The sequence below is a fragment of the Lathyrus oleraceus genome, chromosome 5 (genome assembly GCF_024323335.1).
Source record: "Lathyrus oleraceus cultivar Zhongwan6 chromosome 5, CAAS_Psat_ZW6_1.0, whole genome shotgun sequence".
NCBI lineage: Eukaryota > Viridiplantae > Streptophyta > Magnoliopsida > Fabales > Fabaceae > Lathyrus > Lathyrus oleraceus.
Genome location: NC_066583.1, coordinates 448,715,802 through 448,734,728, shown reverse-complemented (window position 1 = coordinate 448,734,728; position 18,927 = coordinate 448,715,802). Strand labels below are relative to the sequence as shown.

Below are 18,927 nucleotides of genomic sequence, written 5' to 3'. Positions count from 1 at the left end.
ATTAGCTTAACGCATATCCGGTTTTCCAATAACGGTTCGTTTTAGACTAAAATTTTCCTCGGCTGCTTCCGCACTCAAAACTAATTTTCAAAACCAATTTTCAATTGGTAGTGCCGACTCAAGTTTTTAATTGGGATCTATTCAACCCCCCCTTCTAGATCCGTGCCATAGTCTAACAAGTGGTATCAGGAGCTCCGATTCACTTCGTGCTTCAAAATATAAATTTGATAGAAAATGGCTAACGAACCTAAAGGGGCTTATAATAGAGCTCCCGTTTTCAATGGTGAAAATTATAGTTATTGGAAAGACTGTATGCGGGTGCACATAAATTCCATAGATAGAAAAATATGGAACGTTATTCTCAATGGTCCAATTCAAATAACCATGACCAATGAGAACAACGAATTGGTGCCTAAGCCCGAAGCACAATGGACCGATGATGATGAAAAGAAATACAATTATGATTGGAAAGCCAAAAATATCCTAATCTCCTCATTAGGTGTAGACGAATACTATCGTGTATCCCATTGTCCTACTGCTAAGGCCATGTGGGATTCACTACAAATTGCCCATGAGGGGACGAACGATGTTAAGTTGGCTAGAATCAACACACTAACACAAGAGTTTGATCTCTTTTTCATGGAGCAAGGGGAAACCATTGCTGACATGCAAAAGAGATTTACTCATCTTATCAATCGATTACATTCACTTGGTAGGCCTGTTTCCAATGATATTGCTACTAATAAGATCTTAAGATGTCTTAACAGGGAATGGCAACCAAAAGTGACCGCCATCAAAGAAGCAAACGATCTTACCACATTGGACCTGACAACATTATTTGGTAAACTACAAGAGCACGAACAAGTTCTCTTGAGCCTGGAACAACACGAAAAGAAAGATACGAAGGACAAAGTAAAGGTGAGTGAAAAGAAATCCATAGCTCTAAAGACTTCCTCCTCGAAGTCTCAAGCATAAGAGCAAAGTGATTATTCATCGAGCGACGAAGAAGAAGAGGACAAGAGTGAAGATATGGGGCTGTTCGTTAAACGTTACAATCGTTACTTGAGAAAGAACGGTATCCAACACTCCGAGAAGAACTTGGTAAACTTCCGGAAACAATCTAGGTACTCTAAAAATGATGACTCAAAAGGTAAAATAACTAGAGGGTCGTGCTATACGTGTGGAAAGCCGGGTCATTACAAACCGGACTGTCCGATGAACAAGAAGACAAAAGAAAAAGAATCATACAAATCACACAAGAAACCATCAAAGCCAAGGAGAGCATACATAGCTTGGGAGAGCGATAGCGACTCCTCGATGATGAAAGTTCTAGTGATGAAGATGAAAATGCAAACCTATGTCTCTCTGCTTATCAAAAGAACAAAAAGAAACAGGTACGACATGCTAAATATGAAAAATCCTCTAGTATGTCTCATCATGAATTGCAAAATGCTTTTGATACTTTACACTGTGAAGCGAAAGAGGCCTTTAAAAGGCTTGCCTCAAATAAGAAATTTTTTTCTCATTTGGAACATAAAATTCAACAATCCGAAAGGAAACTTGAGGCACTTAAAGCTTCTATAGTGGAAAGCACAAAAACAAGTTATGAGGACCTTAGAAGTAGAATGATGAACTTTGGGTGTGATACTTGTTACATTTGGCAAGGTGAAGTAAGAAACCTAAAGGCCAAACTTGACAAGGCTCTTGAGCCCAAGATTACTTTTGCTATCGACAAATCAAACTTTCGAAAAAGTATGGTTAATCCATATCAAAAATATAAATATGTTATAAAGGATGAAGATAGCAAAAGCAATCAAAATGTAAATTTCTCTTGTCTCTATTGTTGCAAGAAAGGTCACTCCATTGCTAAATGTAGGTTTAGGATATTTTTAGTTCCTAAAGGCATTTATCAATGGATGCCCAAATGCAACCATTTCGTTCCTCACCATTCAGGACCAAATAAGCCATTGGGTACCTTCTCTTGTTAATTATATTTCCATAGGTACAATGCCTCGAGACTACCGAGAGAAGATGGGTTCTCGACAGTGGATGCTCAAGGCACATGTCAGGAGACATATCACTCTTCTTTGACTTCGTGGCTAAGAAGAAGGGATATGTAACTTATGGTGACAACAACTGTGGAGCAATACTTGGTAAAGGTAGTGTAGGTAATCCCTTTTCTACTACTATTTCTGATGTATTGCTTGTTGAAGGTCTTAAACACAATCTACTTAGCATCAGTCAATTATGTGACAAAGGATACAATGTATCGTTTTCAAAAGACTGTTGCAAAATTGTACATAATGATGATAAGAAGAGTATGTTTAATGGCCTACGTGTGAACAATGTCTATATGCTTGACTTAAATGAAGTATCGTTAACAAGTGACAAATGCCTTGTAACTATGAGTGAAGATTCATGGTTATGGCATAGGCGCTTAGCACATGTTAATTTCGATTTACTAAATAAAGTAGTCTCAAAAGATCTAGTCCTAGGTCTCCCCAAAATAAAATTCACCAAGGATCACCTTTGTGATGCTTGTCAAAAAGGGAAGCAAACGAGGATCTCATTTAAATCCAAAAATATCGTTTCAACAACGAGACCTCTCGAGCTTCTTCATATGGATTTATTTGGGCCATCTAGGATTAAAAGTCTAGGAGGAAACTATTACGGTTTCGTAATAGTGGACGACTTTTCTCGATTTTGTTGAACTATTTTTTTAGTAAGCAAGAGCGATACGTTCGCCGCCTTTGAAAGATTTGCTAAGCTTTCCCAAAATAAACTAAATACAAACATTGTTGCAATTAGAAGCGATCATGGGGGTGAGTTCGAAAATCACTTATTTGAAGAATATTGCGGTAACCATGGTATTGATCATAACTTCTCCGCTCCACGTACTCCTCAACAAAATGGGGTTGTGGAGCGTAAAAATCGAATTTTGGAAGAATTGGGAAGAACAATGATCAACGAAAGTGGCTTACCGAAATACTTTTGGGCCGACGCCATTAGTACGGCTTGTTATGTTCTGAATAGGGTGCTCATTCGCCCCATTCTAAATAAAACACCGTATGAGCTTTTAAAAGGGCGAAAGCCAGATGTTTCTCACTTACATGTTTTTGGTTGCAAATGCTTTGTATTGAACAATGGAAAGGAAAACTTGGGAAAATTCGATTCCAAGGCTGACGAAGGTATCTTCCTTGGATACTCTCAATCTAGCAAAGCATATAGAATATATAACAAACGATTACTTGCTATAGAAGAGTCTGTACATGTCACTTTTGATGAATCCAATCCGAGAAACGTCGGAAAGGGTAGTGTTTTTCATGGTGCAGGTACATCTACCAAAGACATACTCAAAGGTGGCGGGCCGGGGATTGATCAACCCGACATAGTCAAAATTGAGGAGGACAAGGATGTACACCATGAGGAAACTGAGGTAGTTCATCCGCCTTCAAACGATGATCTCCCTCAAGCTTGGAAGTCTTCCAAAGACCATCCAATCGACAACATTCTCGGAGATATCTCAAAGGGTGTAACAACTCGATCTAAGCTAAGTAATTTCTGTTATCACTTCGCTTTCGTTTCGCAAATGGAACCTAAAAACCCTAAAGAAGCCCTACTCGATGAACACTGGTTTTTGTCAATGCAGGAGGAACTTAATCAGTTCACCAGAAATGAGGTTTGGGACCTTGTCCCTCCTCCGCGAGATCATCGAGTAATCGGCACCCGATGGGTGTTTAGGAACAAGCTGGATGAAAACGGGGTAATAACCCGTAATAAGGCGTGTTTAGTCGCGCAAGGGTATAACCAAGAGGAAGGCATCGACTATGAGGAAACTTATGCGCCGGTTGCCCGACTCGAGGCTATACGCCTTCTCCTTGCCTTCGCTTGTGCGAAAGACTTTAAGCTATTCCAAATGGATGTTAAAAGTGCATTCCTTAACGGTCACATAAATGAAGAGGTTTACGTCGCACAACCTCCGGGTTTCGAATGCCATGAGTATCCTGATCATGTTTATAAACTAAAAAGGGCTTTGTATGGCCTCAAACAAGCTCCTAGAGCTTGGTATGAGAGACTAAGCAAATTCTTACTCGATCAAGGTTACTCAAGAGGAAAAGTTGACACAACCCTCTTCATTAAACGTCAAGGAAAGCATTTGATATTAGTGAAAATCTATGTAGATGATATTATATTTGGGTCTACTAACATGAATCTTGTGAGAGAATTTTCAGACCTTATGCAGGGCGAATTCGAGATGAGTATGATGGGGGAGCTCACATACTTTCTCGGTTTGCAAATTAAACAGCTCAAAGAAGGGACTTTCGTGAGCCAAACAAAGTACTGTTTGGACCTTATCAAGAGATTTGACATGGCAAAAGCTAAAGCCATAGACACCCTCATGCCTACTTGTACAAACTTGAACAAAGATGAAGACGGTAAGGAAGTAGATGTAAAACGGTATAGAGGTATGATTGGATCACTCCTTTATCTTACTGCTTCTCGTCCCGATATTATGTTTAGCGTATGCATGTGCGCAAGATATCAATCATGTCCCAAGGAATCCCATCTAAAAGCTGTCAAAGGAATACTTCGATACCTATCCGGTACTCCGAAGTATGGACTATGGTATTCCAAAGGTAATGATTGTTCATTGGTAGGTTTCTCCGATTCCGATTTTGCCGGTTGCAAATCGGATAGGAAAAGCACCAGTGGCACTTGTCACTTATTTTCAAACTCTTTGGTCAGTTGGCATAGCAAGAAACAGGTTTCAGTTGCTTTGTCAACCGCCGAAGCGGAATACGTTGCCGCCGGTGGTTGTTGTGCCCAAATCCTATGGATTAAGCAACAACTATTGGATTTTAACCTCAAACTTGAACGTATTCCCATTTTTTGTGACAATACAAGTGCCATTAACCTGACCAAGAATCCTGTGCTGCATTCTCGCACCAAACATATCGAAATTCGACACCACTTTCTTCGGGATCATGTAGAGAAAGGTGACATTGTATTTGAACATGTTAATACTGAAAATCAACTAGCGGACATCTTCACAAAGCCGCTAGCCACTGAACCTTTCTTTCATATCCGTCGAGAACTTGGTATTCTCGACATTTCGGAACGGGCACTATAATCTGCTGATTTACCTTGCTCTTTTTAAGACTATAATCTTGTACTTCTAACAAGCTGATGTTGTTGCAAGCACAAGTTTATTGTTCACCGACTCACTCCGGCATCGAGGTGATACTGTTCCCTTCCCTCTCTCTCTCTCTGCAAAGTCTCATGGTTAAAATAGTTATACCTCAAAATGATATTGTATATATATGCATGATGTATCTCTTTGGATGTTTATTGCTGTATGGCATGTTAATTATGCATCAAACCTGTCAACGCATGTACAAAATAGTGAAAAACTGAAATTCTTACTGTATGAGTCGACCGCAGCAGGGCTATGGTCGACGCACGCTTAATATTTTCTGTATTTTCTCAAAAATCAAACAGTATGCGTCGACGCATGCAGAGGTATGGTCGACGCATCGCTCAAAAATTTTGTTTTTCTGCAGAAAAATTTAAACCGTTTCATGCATCTCCATTCAAAAACCATCATTAAGTGTGCATTTACATTCCATTACCTTTCAAACTATCCACTACCTTGTAACCTGCATCTACCTAGTGTCTATTGTCCCTTGATCCTTCGTCTTCCCAAAACCCTAACTTCTCCTCTACAAGTAGGGAAAAACCTCTGTCTAGCAAAATCACTCTCAAATCCCTCACAAACCTTCACTCTATACCCACACACACTAATTTTCAAACCTGCTCAAATGGCTTCCACATCACGCAGACCTACCGGCAAGAGATCCCGGGAATCATCAGCCGTATCTCTACCCATTTCCGCTGTATCGCTTGTTCCACCAGCTCGCGTCGAATCCTTCAACAACGATATCAGCAAGAGAGGAGTTGTTCGACAACATGCGTTCTACAAGCTTACCGCAGAACGCATGCACCTTACAGAAATCATGGCTCTGCTACAGCATCAAGGCTTTGTCAACTTTTTGGAATGCAACACTAAATACAGTGAAGACTTAGTCAGAGTGTTCTACGCCGGACTTCATGATAACTTTCGCGGGCACAAGTGTTACTCCAGGATCGGAACGACAAAGGTATCACTTAAGTCGAATGTTTGGAACAAATATTTTGATATGTCATTGGATGATTCTGAAACTCCTCTAGCTGAGGTAATCGACTCTCACCAAATAGAAGGTTACGAGTTTAGGAGTGCGTTGAACGATATGCTGAAATGACCATATCCTGATCATATTGTAAACAGTGACTCGTTCCCACGAACTGTCACTGCCGGCAAGCTGAAAAGCGGAGAACGGATTCTTCAATGGATTGTCTCACGCATTCTGCGACCAAAGAAGGGTGGTCTCTCCAGAGTTGAACAGGCTGAAGTTCATCTCATTTACATTCTGAAAAATAAGCTGAAAATCAATTGGCCCTACTACATTGCCAGTAGGATGTTCAGTCTATGTGATTCCGGACGAGGAACGGCCCTAGCCTACGGATCCTTCATTCAAGAAGTCCTCACTGCAGCAAATGTCAATCACCCGTCGTTTCCGTATACCCCTATCTCATCAGATAAAGAGTTCAGCCCAAAAACTCTGTCTATGATGGGATATTTTTGGTGTGATGAGCGAAGGATGTACAAGTTTGTTTATAGAGGGAATTTTCCTCCGTCTGCTGCAGCAAATGATGATAGTGATGGCAGTGAAGAAGAAGAAGATGAACAGGAATATGAAGAAGAGGCAGCAGGACAAGCCTTTGATCACCAAGGTGGAGATAATAGTCCTCCACGTGATGACACTCACGACTACTCCGACTCCGCTTGGGTTCAACAGTCACATTCAACTGAAGAAGATGTTCCCGTCTGGGGTGGGTGGGGTGAATGGCAACATACGGGCTGGTCAACTCAACATCAATTCTACCATCCGTATCACCAGGACGATGAAGAATCTCCTCCGTCTCCTCCACTGCACGCAAACTCTTCAGAATTGTTGGAAATGATGCGAAACATGCAGCTAGCTCAACAATCCTTCATGCAAACCCAGGATGAGCGCTATGCTCATATTAGCAGTCAAATTCAAGCCCAAAATGAGCGGCTCGACACCCTCTCTACAAGCTTGAATGACCGATATGCAGACTTGGATCGGTCAGTCGACGGGAGTCTCAAGCATCTGAGCGGTGTTGCCGAATACCTATCAACTCTGGCTGACCCTAGCAGAAACCCAGGCATCTGCTACCATCCAGGACACCGCCATTAGGACATAGACCTTCATATGCATATTGCATGTTGCTTGTTGTTTTGAATGTATTCATTCTTTTTGTTGTTTTGCCTATTTGTGCAACATTAATTTTAATGTGTTTCTTCCTTAATTAATGATTATCGCTCAGAAATGATATTGGTGTGATATTATTATCTGTTTGTGTTATTTCCTGTGGAATTCTGTTTTACGTTGACTAATCATCCCTTGTCTCTTTTTGATGTTGTCAAAGGGGGAGAAAATGTACAAAAGCAGGCAGCCAAAAATGTTCATCACAACTAACAGACCAACAGTTATTTTTTTGGATAGCCTTAGGTTACAAAAGAAAGGGGGAGTATGCATAATGTGTCAATATTGCATGTTGTTTATCTCGCTGGTTTTGCACAGGTTGTCATCATCAAAAAGGGGGAGTATGTAAAGGCAAAGTGTCAGACAACATACGATCGCAAGTTTCGATGATGACAAATGACCACCATGCATGTCTACAAACAAATGCAACACATCACCTATCATATCCTTTCCTATGCTTATCTAAAACTGTTATAATTCTTAAAAACATATGTGGACAAAGTGTGATCATGACGAAATGCATGAAAATCACAAAATACTAATTTTTCAGATTTGAAGACCTTGAGTCGACCATAAGGGTCGGCGCATAGCTCACGGGTCAGCGCATAACTCAGATCAACTGGAGACTGGTCAGCACATGCTTGCTTGAGTCGACCACAGGTCGGCGCATGGCATAGTTCAGTTGGCCACGGGTCAGCTCATGGGACACGTGAGTCGACCATAGGGGTCGGCGCCTCTCCCACGGGTCAGCTCATTGAATACTTGAGTCGACCATAGGGGTCGGCGCATTCCCCATGGGTCAGCGCACGCCGACCTATGGTCGACCGCTCGTGCGTGAACTCAGTTTTCTGAGTATTTTTCCACTGTTTGAAAAGCTGTTATTTTGGTTGAAAAGCTAGTTACTATAAATAGAAGTCAAATCACTTTTATCAAACAACATTTGTCAAATTGATTTCAAGTGTTCAAGGAAACAAGAAAGAGTGAAAAAGGTGTCCAAGATTCATCATCTTCATCTTCAACATTTCACAACACATCAACTACACACAATCATTTTTGATGTGGTTTGTGATCGGTTAAAGGTGATAAGGTTCGAAGCTGTGATTGGAGAATCCGGTTCAGGTTGAAGCTTGTGGCAGGTTCTTTCTTGAATAAAACCGTTAGGGTTTTGTCCTCCAAGAACGGTTTGTGTTTGGGGATTTTTGGACGAATTGCTTCATCAATATTCAGTTGAGCGAAGGTGATTGAGAAGAGGAAGTCTTCATCAGTCTAGTAGCGGATTTGGTGATATTGAAGGGAAGGATTCGGGTTCGATTCATTGTGTTTGAGATCAGTCGGGCCGAGGGTTTGAAGAACGAAAGATTCTTCAACAAAGGGGCTGGAATCGGAGGTCTAGCAACAACGATTGAAGGTCTTGATTCATCTTGAATCAAGGAGCAAGGATAGGAAGCATCATTCAACACATTGGGAGTTCTGTTGTTTACTTGCTTTGCAATCCTTGTATAAACGGTTAAATTTCACAGGTGATATCTAATTAAATCATCTCAATTCTAAGTTTAGAATTGAGGGAAGACGTACCCCGAAGCGAGGACGGCGGGGGAACTGCCTCATCAAATCTCTGTCTTCTTTGATTTTCTGCATAAGTGTTTTTCAGCTTAAAAATTAAGTGATTTTAGTTTAAGCAATTTTACCAAACATTGATATAAGTTGAGTAAGAGATTAAAACGCTATTTTTGTATCCAAAGTACAATAGTATATTGTACTAGATTAACTTGAATTACTTACTCAACACAAATATCACTTGGAGTGTTTATGCACGTCAAGTGTTTGAAAAGTTGCCTAAACCAAAGTTGTCTTAAGTTTGCATCTTGTTTAATTTGGTATTTGGATCATTGGAACTAGGAATCCTAGTAAGTGAAACATATCATTGATTGTGGAATTGGTGTAGTGATTTGCATTTCACTTTATCTCTAATCCATTAGCTTAACGCATATCCGGTTTTCCAATAACGGTTCGTTTTAGACTAAAATTTTCCTCGGCTGCTTCTGCACTCAAAACTAATTTTCAAAACCAATTTTCAATTGGTAGCGCCGACTCAAGTTTTTAATTGGGATCTATTCAACCCCCCCCCCCCCTTCTAGATCCGTGCCATAGTCTAACATGCACAACTTCAGAATTTAACATCATCAAATAGAGGACATCTTAATGAACAAGTAGCAAAAAACCAGGGATTATTTGGAGCATTTTTCAATTTGTTATGAATTTTGTAAGTTGGCAAAAAAATTGAAATCAAATGAAGCATAGCATATGAAATTTGGAGGGAAATGGAAGCATGAGAAATAAATTTGAAAAAAACGTAGCCACCAGGAATCGAAGCGAGGGAGCCTCTGGCCAATCAAATGAAGCGCGCTTGCTGAAACGATGCCGTTTTGGGCAAAAACCCTAGCCAAAACCAGAGTGGACGCTAAATGGACGCAAGGCTGACGCTAACGGAGGAAACCACCGTCTTCATCATGAAGACGGTGGTGGTTACTGTTCACGGCGGAGAAATTTTCCAAAATTTTAAAATCTTTACATCATTTTAAAGCTCATGTCATGGAGAATGCAGATCGAGTATTAACTAAGTCAAATTCAAAACGAATCATGCAAATCGATCAATAACATTTTGACATATCAAACTTGAATTAAGCATATCTCAATCAATAATGCACCATTTCACATGAAATTTCCATCAGATTTATCAGCAAAGAGAGATCTACAAGATTATGCATACAAAACAGTGAATTAAGAAGCTCGAAAACATGACCTCTTGAAGAGCAGTTCTTGAAAACGCACGATCCAAGGCCTTGAATGATCCAAATCAGCTCCAGAATACTTGTAATGATGTTTGATGAAGAATTTGAAGCTTGGAAACGTGTAGATCTAGCTCACCAAACAACTTCCATTCTTGAGTTCTTGAGCTTCAACTGCTTGATTATGCTCGAATTCTTCAAACAAAGACTGGATTCACACTCAATCCAACTCACTGATCATGAATCTTCAATAAAAACCAGTTGCTATGTTGAAGAAATTTGAATTTTGATTATGAGAAAATTTTGGAGGGAGAGAGAATTTTGAGATCTAGATCTTGAATTCTCTTCAATTCTGTTATGGTTATGAATATATATGAAGTCTTAATCACATACTAATCAAAATTAGACATGGTTTAGTTGTGATTAATCAAGATAAGGTGTTATGACCAAAATTTGCAAATTGGAGGTGCATGGCTAATGCATGCGTGAACAGTGCCATATAGGAGCTCAATTTCACTCAAAATCTTCCCATGCACATGTTAGCAATGGCATTTGGTCCATACAATGCACCAATTTCAAATTGGCCATTTTCCCTCCAAAATTGACTTGAAATAGCAAATGATCATATGATGGAAATTCATGCAATGTGGTGAATGGTTTGGAAACTTTATGTCATGATAATCATTTTAGAAAAAGAGGCACCAAATTTGGAGTTATGAATCAAAAGTTATGCCCTTTTGAAGTTTCAAGCACACTTGACAATGATTTGATCATATCTCCCCAACCATTCATCATAAATTCATGATCTTGGACTTTTTGTAAATGGGAGAGAGAGATCTTCAACTTTCATGTTGGACAAAATTTCATTTGAAGCTTCTTTGATGATACAAGATCAAGTTGAATTTGAACCAAAAACTTTCCATTTTTGGAAACTTCCAATTACAGGTCACTTTCCATTTTTGGAAAGTTTTGATCTGGCCTCAAATTCTTCAAGATAAGCATTTGACATGATTAATAAGCCCCTTTTGAACATGAATGAGATGTTGAAACTCATTTCTCCACCTCCTAGCCCTCAGTTGACTTTCTGTTGACTTTCTGGTTGACAGATGACTTGGAAATGCTCTGATCAGCTTGAGCCTTAACCTCTTGAGGAAATGGCTCCAAAATGAAACCCTAGCTTATACAAGCTCAATAAATCATATGATGATCTCCTTCTCAAGAAAGACCTCATCTCCTTGAAAATCCCTGACTGGTAGAATGCAACTGATTAGGGTTGACCAGAGGTCAAAACCCTAATCCCAAAGAATCTGAGCATGAACAATGAGCCCCTTGAGGATGACATAACCATGATGATGATGATGTACCCTTGCCAATAAGATAATTCTCAAACTCCCTGAAGGACCAAGAAACCCTAATTGAAGCACAAACCCTCAGATGGCTAGTGATCAATCCATGAGACCCTCAGGCTTGAACCTCTTAACCTCTCTATCTTCTGAGAAAGACTTATGAGGATGACTTGTTTCTTTTCACATGATATGCAATATGCTAATGCCTAATGTCCTAAATCAATGAAATGCAATATGCTAAACTAGTCCCAAGAGAGGAGGGCAAATTTTAAGGTGTTACACTGGTGAAAAGGTTTCATCATAGTCAACCCCATGAATTTGTTTATATCTTTTTGCAACCTGTCTTGCCTTATAGGTTTGTACCTTACCATCCATGTCAGTCTTCTTTTTGAAAACCCACTTGCATCCTATAGGGTTAACTCCTACAGGAGGCTCTACCAAGGTCCAAACTTGGTTTGTGTACATGGAATCCATTTCAGATTTCATGGCTTCTAGCCACTTCTTAGACTCGGGACCAGTTATGGCCTCTTGGTAGGTCACAGGCTCATCTTGATCCATGAGTAATATATCACCTTGATCAGTTATGAGATATCCATATCTCTCAGGTTGGTGACGTATCTTGCTTGACCTACACTGGTCTTGTTCTACTTGAGCAGGTTGCTCTTCCATAACTACTTGTGTTTCCTGCTCTAATTCCTCCATAGGTGTATCAATGCTTTGTGATTCTTGAATTTATTCAAGCTCTACTTTCCTTCCACTGATTCCTTTGGAAATAAAATCCTTTTCTAGGAAAACTCCAGTTCGAGCGACAAACACTTTGCCCTCAGAAGGATTGTAGAAGTAATACCCTCTTGTTTCTTTAGGATACCCCACAAATAAGCATTTGTCAAATTTGGGCTCAAGCTTAGTTGAAATTTGTCGTTTCACATAAACTTCGCAATCCCAAATCTTCATGTAAGACATATGTGGTTTCTTACCACTCCATATCTCATATGGTGTCTTCTCAACCTTTTTGGATGGAACACGGTTAAGTGTGTAAGCTGTTATCAATAGTGCATGTCCCCAAAAGGAGTTTGGAAGATCGGCATGACTCATCATGGATCGGACCATGTCTAACAGGGTTCGATTTCTTCTCTCATATACACCATTCCATTGGGGTGTTCCAGGAGGAGTAAGTTGGGATAGGATTCCACACTCTTTCAGATGGTCATCAAACTCTAGGCTTAAATACTCACCACCTCGATCTGATCGAAGAGTTTTAATATTCTTACCTAGTTGGTTTTGTACTTCATTTTTGAATTCCTTGAACTTTTCAAAGGACTCTGATTTTTGTTTCATTAAATACACATAACCATATCTACTGAAATCATCAGTAAATGTGATGAAGTACTGAAACCCCCTTTGGCTGGTATGTTCAGTGGTCCACATACATCAGTATGTATGAGGGCCAAAAGATCATTAGCTCTTTCACATTTTCTTGTGAATGGAGACTTTGTCATCTTTCCAATTAAACAAGATCTACATGTCTCATATGATTCATAATCAAAAGAGTCCAAGAGTCCATCTTTATGGAGTTTGGAAATGCGTTTCTCATTTATGTGGCCTAATCGACAATGCCAAAGGTAAGTTGGATTTAACTCATTAGGTTTCATCCTTTTAGTATTAATGTTATAAATAGGCATTTCAAGATCAAGGACATATAGTCCATTGTTCATTTGTGCAGTAGCATAGAATATATATTATTCAAATAAATTGAGCAACAATTGTTCTTTATTATAAATGAAAAACTAAACTTGTCCAAACAAGAAATGGAAATAATATTCCTGCTAATTGCAGGTACATAATAACAGTTCTCTAACTGAATTATTAAACCACTAGGTAAAGTCAATACATAAGTTCCTACGGCTAAAGCAACAACCTTTGCTCCATTGCCAACTCGTAGGTCAACTTCACCTTTTGCCAAATCTCTACTCCTTTTTAGCCCCTACACATTGGTACAAATGTGAGAACCGCATCCAGTATCTAATACCCATGATGCAGAAGTAGATAAATTAATTTCAATAACAAAAATACCTGAAGTTGAAGTCTATACTCCATTCTTCTTATCTTCCAGGTACTTTGGGCAGTTTCTCTTCCAGTGTCCGGTCTTACCGCAATGGAAGCAGGTTCCTTCCTTTGTTATGCCTCCACTAGGCTTCAAAGCAGCAACAGTGGGTTTGGGTTTGGCAACTTCCTTGCCTTTCCCTTTATCACCCTGCTTGGTGGGTCTTTTGTTTTGTCTCTTTCCATTTCCGATCATCAGAATGGACTTCCCTTTTGACTTCAGATTCTGCTCAGCAGTTCTTAACATGGCTAGCAGTTCAGGAAGAGATTTGTCCATATCATTCATATTTAAATTTAGGATAAATTGACTGAATCTATCTGGCAACGATTGCAAGATCAAATCAGTCTCAAGTTCCTTTTCGAGGGGAAAACCCAACCTTTCAAGGTTTTCCACATACCCAATTATCTTGAGCACATGGGGACCTATAGGGGCTCCCTCATCTAACTTGCCTTGAAAAAAGGCTTTTGAAACTTCAAACTTTTCATGCCTTGCTTGCTCTTGATAGAGCATCTTCAAGTGTTCGATCATATTGAACGCTGCCATGTTCTCATGTTGCTTTTGCAACTCCGAATTCATGGTAGCTAGCATGAGACAAGCAGTTTCATTGGCATCATCGACATGCTTCTTATAAGCATCTCTTTCTGCCTTAGATTCAGAACTAGGAGGTTCCTCTTCAGGAACAGGTTTCTCCAAGACTTACAGCTTTCTATCATGTTTGAGGATAATCCTCAGATTTCGGTGCCAATCCAGAAAATTTGTCCCAGACAATTTTTCCTTGTCAAGGATTGATCGCAAAATGTTGTTAGAGATGTTTGTTGTCTCATCAATCTGTCCTTTTGTGTGTGACCCTGTAGGTTTTCGCGGCATTGGCAATTATATTAAATCACGTATTTAACATAATAAACAGTGAGCGGTATCTAGCAACACATCACTGCTATCCAAGACACGAAAATGTCATGTGATCTGACAAAACCTCCTGTGATAATAATTATGTGTATAATTACCCCTTTTCCCTTATGTCTATATTGAACACAAGGTATAGACCGTGTCATCCTTGTCCAGTTCAATATTGGGCCCATAGACATTTATCCTGTTACGCAGGATGGGCAAATTCCATCTAGGTCACTCATGTCCCTTAGCATGCTTCGTGGAGTACCCATCAACTGTCTTTATGGTCATCCAGTTACGGACAATGTTTGATCAGCAATAAGGCACTCGACTCTACATCTAGGGTCCATAGTGGTTTCAGGTAAAAGGGTGGTATACACCATTATCACCATGAGAATAACTTATGACACTTTGTATAACATTCTATATAGTATTCTCATAGCGGGTCCATCCAGTATAAATACTACTCTTAATATTCATACCTATGTTTAAGACTTGATAACTCCTTATCCATGATCCATGAGATGTGATCATCAGTCTATATACATAATAGTCTTAATGCTTTAATGTTATCCCACTTCACAATAAAGCTCGACTGTGGATACTTTAAGAATAATGTCCTTATGTTTAATGTGATCTCATGATTAAGTCACACTTGATACATTAAACGGACTATCTATTCTAGGGACTTTATTAGACAAACACAATAAAGAAAAATCCTTTTATTATTAATAAATAATTCGATACAAGTACCAAAAGTATTGGCCTCTAGGGCTTACACCAACAATAACTGCAAAACTTCTTTTTGCTTATCTCTCATGATTTGCATACCAAGAATCTTTCTTGCAGGACCCAAGTCCTTCATGTCAAATTCTTTTGACAATTGCATCTTCAAGTTTCTGATTTCATCAATATTTGGACCTGCTACTGACATATCATTTACATAAAGTAATAAAATGATATAACTTGAATGATATCTCTTGAAGAAACAATAGTGGTCGGCATTGCACTTTTGGAACCTTCCTTATACATGAAGCTTTCAAACTTTATATACCACTGCCTTGGAGCTTAGTTCATACCATACACGATCTTCTTTAGCCTACACACCATATTCTTTTTCCCCTCTTCTGAGAATCCTTCAGGTTGGTGCATGTATATCTCCTCAACTAAGTCTCCATGAAGAAATGCAGTCTTCACATTCAATTTCTCAAGATAAAGATCTTCACTAGCAACAAGACTTAACACTGACCTGATAGTATTGTGTTTAACAACCGGAGCGAAAATTTCATTGTAGTCGATGAAGGTGAGAAAAACAAGAAAGGGGGGTTTGAATTGTTTTAGAAAATAAAAGCTTTTTCAAAAATAAGAACACACAGAATTTTATACGGGTTCGCTTAGAAAACAAAGCTACTCCAGTCCACCCGGCCAAGGTGATTTCGCCTTCAAAAAGGACTCAATCCATTAATCTTGAAAGATTACACAACCAATCGTCTAAGAGAATGATCTCTTAGTCCTCTCAAGTATACAGACTACGCATAGTCACTTGAGGAACAAAAACAATTTAGCAAAATAGATTTGTAATAGAAAGTGCTTCTAAGAGTAAGCAAGTATTACAGCAAAGTATTAGAGCAAGAGTTTTCACGTATGAGCAGCAGCTCGTTAAAAATTAAGAGAGAATATGAATGACTTTTTCTATGTGTTGTTGTTGTATCTCTCAATGAGGTAGACTGTCCTTTATATAGTAGTGAGAAGAACCGTTGGAGTGATGACAGAATCTTGGTCTTTGATGAGCATTCAATGTCATTACTTCTGTGTTTCTTACTAAAACCATTTTGTCTCCCTGAATAACTTCTTTCTTAAAATACTTCCTTTCCATATTGAGAAATTCTTTCCGTTACTCTTTCTGGACTTGGTGAGTCTTCATCAGAGTCTTGTTGTATCAGAGTCATTCTTCAGAAGGAGATCATGTTTGAATTCATCAGAGCTTCTCAGAGTACTAGTCTTCTAGATCATCAGAACTAAGACCAGTAGATGTTAGAGCTTCTGGTTCTTTTTACTGTCTTGCTTTGCTTAGATTCAGAACTTCTTGGGTGCACTTCTTCCTTAGCGGCGTTTGATCTTCTAGCATTTTGTATCTGATCAGTGTTTGTATCTGATAAAATGATCAGAGTCCTTCGTTGCTATTCAGAGTCTTGCACACTTAGAAAAATTTCGTTAGGGTGCCATTTTTGGTTTCATCCTTTGTTATCATCAAAATCTTGGAATTCTATTGTAGAACCAATTTTGTTCTTACAATCTCCCCCTTTTTGATGATGACAAAACAATTTTAATTTAGAGATGAAACATTTTTAGATAAGAGTTTTAGATCAGATAGAAGTAAGCTCCCCCTGAGTTAAGTCTGGGAGTTCAGAAGTTTTTACCGGACCTTCCATGATTTGGTGTTTCTAGCTACTCTCCTGCAAATTTCTAAGTCAAAAATTAGAAACAATATTTGCAGAGTTTTGATAGGAGTTAGATATGTTTTCATCAGAGTTGTTTTTAGTTCTCCCCCTTTTTGTCAGAATCAAAAAGACTTAGTGAAAATTAATGAGCAAAAATATATATATATATATATATATATATATATATATATTCACATATAGCAGGTACTGAGGCCAGAAACCCAGAAGAACAAGAATGCAGAAAACAACAAGCAAATCAGAGCAAAGCAACAAGCAAATCAGAAGAACAACAAGCAACAGATAAGAACACAAACAAGTCCTAGGTGCCTAAGGGTTGGGAGGTGGAGGCATCCTCTGGAGCAGTTGGGTCAGTAGATTCTGAATGTTGACATTGACGGAATCCTGTTGATCCAATCTGGCTCGGACTTCTTGTTGTTCCTTCTGTAGTTTTTCAAGGGTTTTAAGGACCAGAGGGACAAAGGTGGAGGACTCCCCCTGAGTCAGAGCATCGTGTTCTACCCTGGCGGCAGACTCTTCAGCCGGACGAGTTGCTTCTTCAGTGGCAGCTTTGGCTTGTGCTTCAGCTTCAACAGCAGCAGCAGCATCAGCTAGAGCTTTGGCCTCAGCGTCCTTGATCCTTTGCAGTTATTCTTGCTTTGCTTTCTTTTCAGCTTCTCTGCGTGCCCGCTCCTCAGCTTCTCTAGCTAGACGCTCCTGAAGTTTGATCTCGGCGTCTCTGATAAAGTTGTTACGAACTTGCTCAGAGAGGCCCTTCAGCTTAAAGGCTTTAGAGGTTATCCAACTTATCACTCTGTTCCAGTGAGTCCTTACAGCGGAGGGATCATCACTGATGCCAGAGTTGATGGTCAGAGACTTGACCTTATCAACCGAAGCCTATGCAAACACCTTTATTGCTTCCTCAAGGGTTAGGAGGGTGTTTTCAGGTTCAGAGGCTTGGGGTGGAGAAGTGGGAAGGCTTAGGTTAAGTGTGGGAGTTTGTGGTTCAACGGATGTATTTGGTGGGGGTATTTCAGAGTTGTGTGGTTGTGTTTCAGCGTGAATTGGTTCGGATGGTGGAGGGTCAGATGTGGTTGTGTTTAGGTCGTCTGTGGGTGAAGAGGTAACTTCTGGTTCCGGAATGGATTGTGTTGGTTGTTGAAAGGCCAGAGCACGTGTTTGGAGCTGAGCCAGAGTTGGGGAGTGAGGGTCAGATGGTTCAGTGTCTGATGAAAGGTTATAGTAGGGTGGTGATTCTGGAGAAGAAGAAGAGGAGGGTGAGGTTGTCTCGTTTAGCATTTTTGCTTCCGAAATGGGTAGAGATGTGGTGGCCAGGTTGAATTTTTGAGAGGGTTGGTTAGATGGTCTGGTGGTTGAGGGAGGAGTTTCTGAGTTGGTGTATATGGGCGTTGGTTGAGGGATTGAGGAAGCAATAGGCTTAACTTGTACAGAAGGAGGGAGAGAGACAGACTTACCAAAGGATCCAGTCAGAGGTACTGGAGGTCTTGATCCAGAGGATTCTCCCAGTTTTGCTTTCTTCTCCTGTTTTGCCTTCTCAGATGGTTCTCGTGGTCGCTTCATGAAGTCTGGAGGACATTCTGGAAGCCAGTCTAAGGAGAAGTCTGAGAACAATACTCCTTGTTTGCGCAGATCATATAAGTAATACATGACTACCTCTGGAGGGTCGATCTTTGAGAACAGGTAGAGTGCATTTGGGATCTTTCTCTGATCTTTAAGAGCTTCCCAGGAGGTCTCCAGAGTTGGTTTGACCCTTACTTGATTCAGAATTCCCATGCTCTTCAGGTTGCGGGCGTTCAGAGCTCTTCTTGTATCTATCATCACGTCTTCCATGAGTCTGAACTGTATCAGATGGTCCACGAGACCGCTTTCAATCAGGACGTCAGAAATGAGCCTCCCCAGAGGAGTGTAGTTTCTGGGCTTCATGTTATTTCTGGTATCTCTCACAGAGTCTCT

The 18,927-nt window shown here is 39.8% G+C and overlaps 1 protein-coding gene across 1 annotated transcript; it reads right to left on the bottom strand.

The window, feature by feature from the left end:
• Positions 1-17,850: 17,850 nt before the first annotated feature.
• Positions 17,851-18,621, bottom strand: LOC127081266 (proline-rich receptor-like protein kinase PERK2). The gene has a single exon (XM_051021536.1). It carries the CDS (start codon positions 18,619-18,621, stop codon positions 17,851-17,853), a length of 771 nt encoding a protein of 256 aa, XP_050877493.1.
• Between the last annotated feature and the right edge of the window lie 306 nt (positions 18,622-18,927).